Genomic DNA, 9,772 nt, shown 5'->3' on the forward strand with positions numbered 1-9,772 from the left:
GATTTTGGTCAAGTTTTGTTGGGTTAGTTGCCTACCGTGAATATATTGCTTCACAAGGTTGAGTTGATTTTGATGCAATTTTGGTGGGTTTAGTAGCTTAGTGCGAATAGATTGCTTGACACTACTGCATATACTATAAAACTGTGTTGATTTGGATGAAATTTTATGTGTTTAGGTGCATAGTGTGAATTGGACACTGCATATACTATAGAGATGAGTTGATTTGATGGGGTTTAGTTGCCTTGTTAAACTGTCTGATTTGCTGGTAGGTACACAGTGTTAAGATGATTGTTTTTGACTCTGCATGTAGCTATAAAATTGATTTGATTTTGATGGGTTTAGTTGCCTCGTGTGAATTGGTTGCTTGATACATCAATTAGTGAACGAAAAGAAAAACGCTTAAAGTATCTCCAGCAAATTTACTGGGAGTGGGAATCATTACTTTTAGTATGTTTTTGATAAGAGCATTGCTATTTGGACTGTTGGTGTTTAGTACTTATAGACATGTCATATTGCGATTAGTTAGTAATATTTCTTAGAAGTTATTATACTAAACTATATGGCATTCGATACTTAGTTAACCAATAACGATATTGACACATAATAAAATAATAGGCACCACTAGAACCTTTTAGCATTAGTTAGGGTTCTGTGTTCATGTCATGCTCTGTTCTGGCGGTACTCATTGCTACTGATACTAATTGAATGCCCCGATTTTGGTAATAATTATATACATATATATTGCTTACTTAAGGATCTATCTTCATGTCGTTTATCAGTTTAAATAATTTAAACGACATGCATTGTTTATAGCTGACTAAACTATAACTTGTAACTAGTTACCATCTCTATTTCATTACATGGCTCAAGAGGACACACACGTCTTCAATGAACAAAAAGAATTACAAAATGGAAGCAATATGCTGCACCGTTTACTCAAATGGACATCGAGTTTCCCCATATGAAGTATGAGCATTTTTTCATTACCAACATAAACCAATGCAATAGACTTGATTAATTTAATATTATAATGAAGAGATTTATAAAATTTTAATAATAATAAAACCATCATTATAAGAAAATAATCACTTTTAGAAATAATTTGCCCTTGTAGCATAGAGATTTGTAATTGGTATTAATCATATTGAAGATTTTGCGTTTTATGCTTAAACGACAAACAGAGTTTCTTATTAGCACTTAAACGACAAAGAAAATGTTCATTGGACCATTTCAGTATAACGACAACACCTAAAGAAGAAACAAGCATGTCGTTTCGTTGAGCAATCATCAAAAGGTTTGTTAGAAAGTATAAATAAATACATAAAATAGACGTTATAATTTCCCGCTATATCTTTTTTTAGAGAGAGAGAGAAAAATGGCAAGTGAAAGCGAAGTGGGAGATAATACAGGGCGGGACGATCCGAAGCTGAGAATGGCGTTAGCCATTTCTCTTCTCCGATCCAAGTTCTTTCCCCAAAATCAGCCGCCTAATCCTTCCGCTTCCGACTCCGACGTTCTCCGATGGAAGCGAAAGGTTTATTTCTTTCGAAATCAATACTTTTACTTTTTAGTCTCTGTCCTGTTTGGTTAGTGAGAAAGTCCACGAAACTTATTAATTAGGAATCTTCTTCCTACTGTTTCATTATCTCCGATTTCATTTCCGAAATGTGAAATATTGACACCGGATTCGATCCAAGATAGTTTAAAATACCTTTATCAACTGCGGACACATCTTTCTTTTCGGTTTCTTTTTTGCTCTCTTTTAATTTTGAGGCTGAAAGAGCCTGATTGAGCTACTGCAATGGTGGAGATATAGGCGAAGGAGCGAAAGCAAGAGCTTTTGAGACTCAGAGAAGATCTCAGACTAGCAGAAGGTCATATTCATACTATTTTTCCTCTCTATCTGTTTTTTTCGTTATTTTTAATTTTCAAATTTGTTTGGTTTCAGATGTATCGCAATGCGATTTGTTTCCGCAAAGTGCCGCTTGCAAGTGCTATTTCTTTGATCAATTGGGGAAAATGAGTCCTAAATCAGTCACAGATGGCTCCGATCGTCGATTCAATGATGTGTTGCGTCGGAGGTTTCTTCGGCAAGGTTCGTTATCAACACTAATAAAATTTATTGACTTCATCTTCATTGATTTATCGTCAATTTTTATTTACTTATTTTCAGTAAGATTCAAGGAACGAAGAAGACGAAGAACAAGTGGTGGTTCTCCTCGGAAGCTGCTTTTCTCAGGTTTATAATGAATTCTAATTAAGCTTGAGTTAATGTTATTAATTAAATTTCATTATTTTTGTTTCTACTATAATGTATGATTTTCAGTGTGTGCAATGCTTTTGAGTGCAGAACTTAACAATGAAAATGAACTGGAGCACCTTAAAGCTGCAATTGATTTTCTTGTGGAACTCTGCGAAACTGTTTCTCCGGTTAGATTGCATTGTTCTTTTCTCTTCTTTTTTTTTCGCTTCATTTTAATCATGAAAAACCATTATTTAGAAAGCTTCGATTATATTTTTTTCTGCGGACTGCTTATCATTTTTTTTTCTGTCTTCCTGTTTGTATGATCATATATTTTTTAATTTAATCTTTTATGGACATTGTAATTTCAGAAGGAGGATGTAAATTTTGCAAATTGGTCGCACCAAGCCGTGGACTTCATTTTAGGTTGGGAAAGTACTTATGCCTTTTGTTTTCAATCTTATATGGTTTTGGTATGTGGGGATAGGGAGAGAAGCACTTTGGCTGTCTAGTGTTGATACATTGTTCCTTCATCAAACCTCAATGAATTATATGTGTTACCTTCTTTGTTCAGTTATTATCCATGAAATTATAGTTCTTTCGCTTTCATAAAAGTCAATTTTACAAGCTATTTTAACCAATAATATGCTGCACTGACTGGTTCTATATTATTAGTATTCCTTGTGTTTATTCTTCATTAAACCAGCTTTCTTGGTCTTTTCTTCTGATTATTTTGGTAGAAGATTAAGGATATTCCATAAAAGGGATGGTCACATTTTATTTGTAGCCTCGTTGTACTAGTTGTCTATCTCTAACTAGAGTGTATTTTTGTTACCATATGAAGGTACATTGAAAATTTCGTTAACAACGGCTAAGAACATTGAATGTCTAGAAGGATATATCAGTAGCTTAGTCACGCGATTGGTTAAAAGGATGTGTGCCCCAGAAAATGGTAACCTCTTTCTTGTAGTTAGAATCTTTGAAAACCTAGGAGATTATCGTAGAGATTGTGATGAACTTGTTCATAGAAATTTTTTTAGATGGCCTCTTAAATTAACTTTGTAACCATGTGATGACATTCACTAATTAATCTTTTTATCAGAGTCAAGCCATAGCAGCATGGGTTCTCAGTTCTGTGTTCAACACTTGATCCGTAAGCTTGGTAGCGAGTCCTTCATTGGACAACGTGCGATACTTTCAGTTTCTCAGACAATCTCTGTACTTGCAGAGAGTTTACTTTTCACAGATCCATTTGATGCCGCTTTTCACCGTAGGCACGAATGCATGTTCATAATGTAAGTAGTCAAGTGAAACCACAAGTATAATATGGCATTTCTTAAAGTTTTAAGTTAGCATCAAGAGTTCCAAACAGATTAACATCAATCTTAGTGATTAAATTCCAACCACATACCTTGGTTCAATACGAATTTTTGATATGATTTTACAATAAAGGTCCCCTTAATTCTAAACAGCGCCTTAATTTACTATTTCTTTTGGTTTTCTTTCAAGCAAAGTGACACCTACATGTTTGGCTCATGTTAGTCATAACTAATGTTAACTCATTTTTCGTCTGCTGCAGCTTATAAATTAGAGATTCTAAATTGTGTTTAGAGACAGAGTAGCATGTCTAATCTGTTGATGTGGAATCTACAGGATCCAGCTTATTGAGTTTTTGATATCAGATTACCTTTCAATGTGGTCGAAAAATGAAGACTTTGATAAAAGTATGTCCTAACGACAGTGTTTATTCTTTTACTCATTTTACACCAAGCAATGAAGTGTAATACATATATATATAAATATATATACATGTCATGCATACATGAATATGTAACCTGAGAAATAACGAACCATAATTTTTTCTTTGCAGTGCTGTTTGAGGAGTGGGTGGTGTCCATTTTACATGCACGGAAAGCGTTAGAACTATTGGAAAACAGGAATGGGCTATACGTGTTGTATATTGACCGAGTCGCAGGTGAATTGTCTAAACAGGTTAGCCAGGTTTCATTACTCCAGAAACTTAAGCCAGAGATTCTTGATAAGTTGCTATGCTGAGATCTGTAATAAATGATTTTTCTGCCTTTTTGGAAATAATAAAATTTTAAAAATAAATATAAGAAACTTGAATCTTTTTAATTGTCTTAAAATCTTTTCCCATATAATGCCATTGGAAAATTCGGAGTGATTTGACACTCAAGATTTATTAGTGTAAGTTGCTGACCGAGCCTGCTAGTGAGCTTGGGCATCTCATGTAATGAAATAAATCAAGATTACTTACTAAGAGTTTCAATTTCTGTACTATTACAACATTCATTCGAAAAATAATTTTCCTTTGTCAACCGATGTATTTGATTCAACAGCCTCGAATTTGAAATACTCACCTTTTAACACTTTCTTAAAGCTATACTTTCTGGACGAAAAATATCTTACAATTGTTAAAATGATCGAAATTATTGGTACACCATACATATATATTGTTCTTCCTTAATCAATCAGCACAAAATCACAAAGCTTTTGAAGAACCACTAAGAAATGTATGGTTAATCTTTTTTCATTGGGTACGTGTACTCAATACTCATGTCTATATTTTCTTTACATGAAGAAAGAAAGCTTGAATTTTTTAAGGTCCAGCTAGCTAGTGGACGGCTTGAAAGTTGAAACTTAATTATATTATATTCATTTATCATAATTTTTATTAGTTTTCTTGTGCTCTGACCTTTTTCTTTTTTGATTCCACGACTTTTTTCTGGTCCTCGTCACGGAATAATTAGGAGAGAATCTCTGTTTTGTTTAATGAGAAATACTAATTTGTCTGGTACTATTTTTTTTTTTTTTTAACTTTTGAGAGAATGACTAATTTGTCTGGTGCTATAAACTTTGTTGCAATCATTATGAATTTATTCACTAAAATTTTTTATTTGAATTCAAAAGATTGTCACATAGAGAATAACTTCGGCATTTAATAAGATACATATAAAAACAAAACTTGTTATAAAATTTAATGAAAATGTTTTCTTCACTTTTCTCTTTTATTTCCCTCATAGATTCTGTTAAATAAATTTGATGTTATCCTTCTGAGTTTACTTTAGGAACAATTACAACGAAATTTTAAATTAAATTTCCAAATATGACATTTTTTAACATTACATTGAAATATTTATATTTATTATTTACTTGCCAAACTATAATAATCACAATAAAATATGACATTATATATGTAATGTAGAGTATGCTCTTAGAATAAGATAGTTAGGTCAATGCCTTTTTGTTATATTCAATCTTCATACTTTTATTATCATATTATAATCAGAAGTCATACCTAGGTTGTTTGATATATAATATTAGGATCAAGTTCTCCATACGATTAATTTTGACTAATGCATGCCGATGATGGATTTAATAAATGATTAGTAAGTGTTACGTGCCTACCTTTACACTAAAAAAACCCACGTTTGTTTCCACTTTTCAAGCTATTTTATATTGTTTTCAACTCAGTTCCTTTACTCCCAATATAACAATCGTTCCTATGATTAAGACACCATATATTCCATATCCAATCTTAATATAAATTGAACTCATCATATACTTTCTCATTCGACAACATAGTAATAAGTCAATCAAAAACATGAAATTTGTGTGGTTTTCGTCTGTTCTTACTGTAATTTTAATAATACTATTATCTGTATTATCACTTCCAAGTTCAGCTCATCATCAAGTTGTAATGCATGATGATGACCACCATTATAATTTTTACCATGGAAAACAAATGTCACCAAAACCCAAAGATGTTTTTACGTCAATGGAATTAGCTCGAAAGCCTCGAGTTTACGTACGAAGAAAAGGTCTCATCGGTGGTCTGGTCGGACTCATTGTCAAAGGCAGTAGTCGCGGGAGTAGTAGGAGCAGGAGATCCTCAGCCAAAGGAAAAAGACCAACCTTTCTTCATATCTTATTTTGTTTCACTCTATTCCTTGGTGTCGTTTTCTTCTAGTTTGCACTTAATTTTCAGCATATCTGGGTTGTGTTCTGCAATATAACTATATATTACTCGATCATACTGTAGTGGCAACGATCTTAAGTCTCTATATAACTATATACATTTATATAAATATATTGTATTATTTGTATTGTTCTTAACAAGTGTTTAAATGAAACGTAATAATCTTATGTTTCATTACGTGACTAACATAATATAAGAAAAAAATATTCAGTCCACGATCCCGCGGTTCTACTCAGAAGAACCCTCCTGTTTTCCTTGCCAATTAGTACGTAGACCCAATACTAATTGCTATTGTTTCGTCTGTATAGAGCTAATAATGAATTAATACACGTATATTTATACATGTATGTTTGAAATTCAAACAGAGAAATATTCAATCAAATATCGATTGAAGAGTTCTGTGGTCAAACGTACGCTTTTCTTGATTTCTCTAAATTTTACGCCTATTTGTTCTGTATCTATAATCCAAATTTTGTTTAACTTGTAAAATGTTACAACCTTATGCAAGATGAATATAATGCAAATATTCAAACACTAATTGACCAATTAAACAAAATCGAAGTTTTATAATAATATTATCATACCTTATCTTATAATTAATACCGTGTAATGTTCACGAAAACCGTTTGATTGATATATATATATATATATATATATATATTTTAGGTGATTGTTACGTCTTGTGCGTAGTGTTAGTTTTATTTAATATTTTAGTTTTTTATTTTAATTAATAATTAAAATAGTATAATTATTTGAACGATTTGTTTTATAAAAATAAAATATGTGTCAGTATATTTAGTAAGTAAAACATAGTTGTGTTATAATAATGTATGTTATTAATAGTAAAATGTACATTAATTTTCTAATTGAAAAAAGTTCTATTATCTCATTTCATATCTAATAATAGCTACACAACTATATATTTATAGACTTTCACATTCTTTACAAATTACTAATAAGCACCAATAATATTTTCATATTCTAATATTTTTCAACCTTTTCCTCTTGGTGGTAAAATTAAAAATAAAACTAAAAATAAGCACAAACATATAAGGTAAATAATCTCTAAGCCTCCCAGATAGGTTTGTTAGAGAGATATGTGGCTAAGATGATTTTTTTAATTTAAAAAGAGATTATTAATATTTAAAAGATTGTTTATTTAAAAGATTGTTTAATTTTTTGGGTTTAATTATTGGGTTTATTTTTTAACGACAGATCAAACCTAATCGTTAAGTATATTCTGTTAAACCAAGAATGTTAAACCAAGAAATGCCGTTAGATAGGCACTTTTAATATATAAAGATATATATATATATAAAAAGAACAAATTTGACCAAGGGAACGCTACTCGGAGAATAGATCCGTACAATATATAAATATCTTTCTATCTAATCTATCATGCCTGTTTCTTTCCACTTTCGTATCTAACATTCTTACCATTATTTATAAATACAAGAACTGAAAAACAAAAGTGTTCATCCATCATAAAGAATATATATATACAATATAATTCCAATTAAACACAATTACTCCTAAATATTTCTTATTACATATTAGCTAGATCTGACAAATACAATATAATTCCAATTAAACATATCTTCTTTACTATATATATTATCATCTGAAATATGAAAGCCTCTGTTTGTTTTCCTATGATTATTGTAGTTGTCTCAGTATTGTTACTATTTCAATACTCTCTTCCAATTTCAGCTCACCAAGATCTTTTGGATACAAATGAGCATGATCATCATCACGTAACACAAAATATATCATCATTAAATCCCAACTATGATCATGATTATCATAAGCTTAAGGCGTACATAAGGCGTGGGGGCGGCGGCGGCGGTGGCAGTACTGGTGGTTCAAGCGGTGGCAGTAGAGGTGGTGGTGGCAGTAGCGGTGGCTCAAGTGGCGGTAGAGGTGGTGGTGGCAGTAGCGGTGGTGGTAAAGGTGGTGGTGGCACTGGCACCGGCAGTAAAGGAGGTGGCGCAAGTGGCGGTAGTAGAGGTACAAGTGGCGGCGGTAGAGCTGGTGGCAGTACTGGCAGTAATGGTCGTACAGGATTTGGAACCGGCGGGAGAGGTAGTGGATTTCCAAGCGGTGGTGTTAGTGGCGGCGGTGGAAGAGGATTTGGAACTGGAACTAGAGGAAGTTCATCATCGGCAACGGCTCTAAATGGCCAACGGCCTAATTCTGGTCTATTCATTCATGTCTTATCGTCTATGGCCCTTATCTTAGGCGTTGTTTTGTTCTAATTATCATTTGATTCGTTTGTATTTATTAATTGATACATAATTAGTGACAGGTTGTGTATAATATTAATTGGTTGTGGATATTCATATTTGTGTTTCTCTTTCTCACACTCCTTTCAATTTAATAAATTGTTAAATATATAACATAACATGTATGTATATATATGAGAAATTTGATTAATGATCCATACATTAGGCTAAATATAAAAAAAATAGCTAATTAGCAATTTTTTCTTCTGAACTTTGACATATACTAATCATGCCTCATAAATTTTTTGGCCATTAAAAATTTCCCCTGAACAATTGAGATTGTTAGATTTAAGGATTTTTGTCTAATTTCATTCAATTTTACTGTTCAGTGATTGTTTACTAAACTATGCTCCCCAGATTTTGATATCTACCAAATCATGCCCCTCAAACTTTGATATGTACTAAATCATGCCCACTGAACTTTCATGTATGTTTGAATTTTTTTTTTACTAAAATTAGATAAAATTCCTTAAATCTAACAATCTTAATAGTTCAGGGGGAATTTTTAACGGCAAAAAAAGTTCAGGGAGCATGATTTAGTACATGTTAAAGTTCGGGGAGAAAAATTGCTAATTAACCTAAAATAATAAACTAAAGTTACACATTTTATGAAATATAAATTTATTTTTCCCTTGGTTCCGAAATTACCCCTCCCAATTGAAATTCCCACCTCTCTCTCTCTCTCTCTCTCTCTCTCTCTCTCTCTCTCTCTCTCTCTCTCTCTCTCTCTCTCTCTCTCTCTCTCTCTCTCTCTCTCTCAAGCATGATTATATGAAAATTCACAAGCCACGAAGTCAAGTGGTTATCGAGAAAATCAGAAATAAGATTTTCTGAACCAACAATTTCAGCACCATTAATTGAACGATCGACAGCGGTTACCACAGTTCCTGGAAAAGGAAATCCCAATACATCATTGTAGTGGGAGGGTTGTGAGACAGCCTGTCCTCTACAAATATGAATCACATGTTCTTGTTTCTAATACAAACAAGGATGATCCATTGACTAACAAGGAAGCAATGAATGACTCTGATTTAGACAAATGAAATATGGATTCAGAGATGGACTCCATGCGCACCAACAAGGTCTGGGTATATGAAACTCCACCTAAGGATATTACTCCCATTGGGTGTAAGTGGATTTTCAAGAAGAAGAAAAATGCTAAAGGGAAGGTAGAGACCTTTGAAGCTAGGCTTGTGGCCAAAGGCTACACACAGTGAGAAGATATCGACTATGAAGATACCTTCTCTC

The 9,772-nt window shown here is 32.5% G+C and overlaps 2 protein-coding genes across 3 annotated transcripts; both read left to right on the forward strand.

Annotated features, from left to right (window-relative positions):
• Positions 1-573: 573 nt before the first annotated feature.
• LOC115724714 (protein MULTIPOLAR SPINDLE 1) lies at positions 574-4,389 on the forward strand. 2 transcript variants are annotated; one of them, XM_030654052.2, is made up of 10 exons: positions 574-1,534; positions 1,817-1,874; positions 1,949-2,095; positions 2,174-2,239; positions 2,351-2,430; positions 2,614-2,668; positions 3,087-3,194; positions 3,345-3,537; positions 3,896-3,966; positions 4,113-4,389. In XM_030654052.2, the coding sequence occupies exons 1-10, from the start codon at positions 1,376-1,378 to the stop codon at positions 4,295-4,297; spliced, it is 1,122 nt and encodes a 373-aa protein (XP_030509912.1). In that variant the 5' UTR covers positions 574-1,375; the 3' UTR covers positions 4,298-4,389. The 2 variants fall into 2 exon arrangements, with proteins under 2 accessions (XP_030509912.1, XP_060972980.1); XM_061116997.1 differs by lacking the exon at positions 3,087-3,194.
• Positions 4,390-7,870: 3,481 nt separating this feature from the next.
• On the forward strand, positions 7,871-8,497 carry LOC115724781 (uncharacterized). Its single transcript, XM_061117955.1, has one exon. It carries the CDS (start codon positions 7,871-7,873, stop codon positions 8,495-8,497), a length of 627 nt encoding a protein of 208 aa, XP_060973938.1.
• The last annotated feature ends 1,275 nt before the right edge of the window (positions 8,498-9,772 follow it).

Source organism: Cannabis sativa, chromosome 6 (assembly GCF_029168945.1).
Source record: "Cannabis sativa cultivar Pink pepper isolate KNU-18-1 chromosome 6, ASM2916894v1, whole genome shotgun sequence".
Lineage (NCBI taxonomy): Eukaryota > Viridiplantae > Streptophyta > Magnoliopsida > Rosales > Cannabaceae > Cannabis > Cannabis sativa.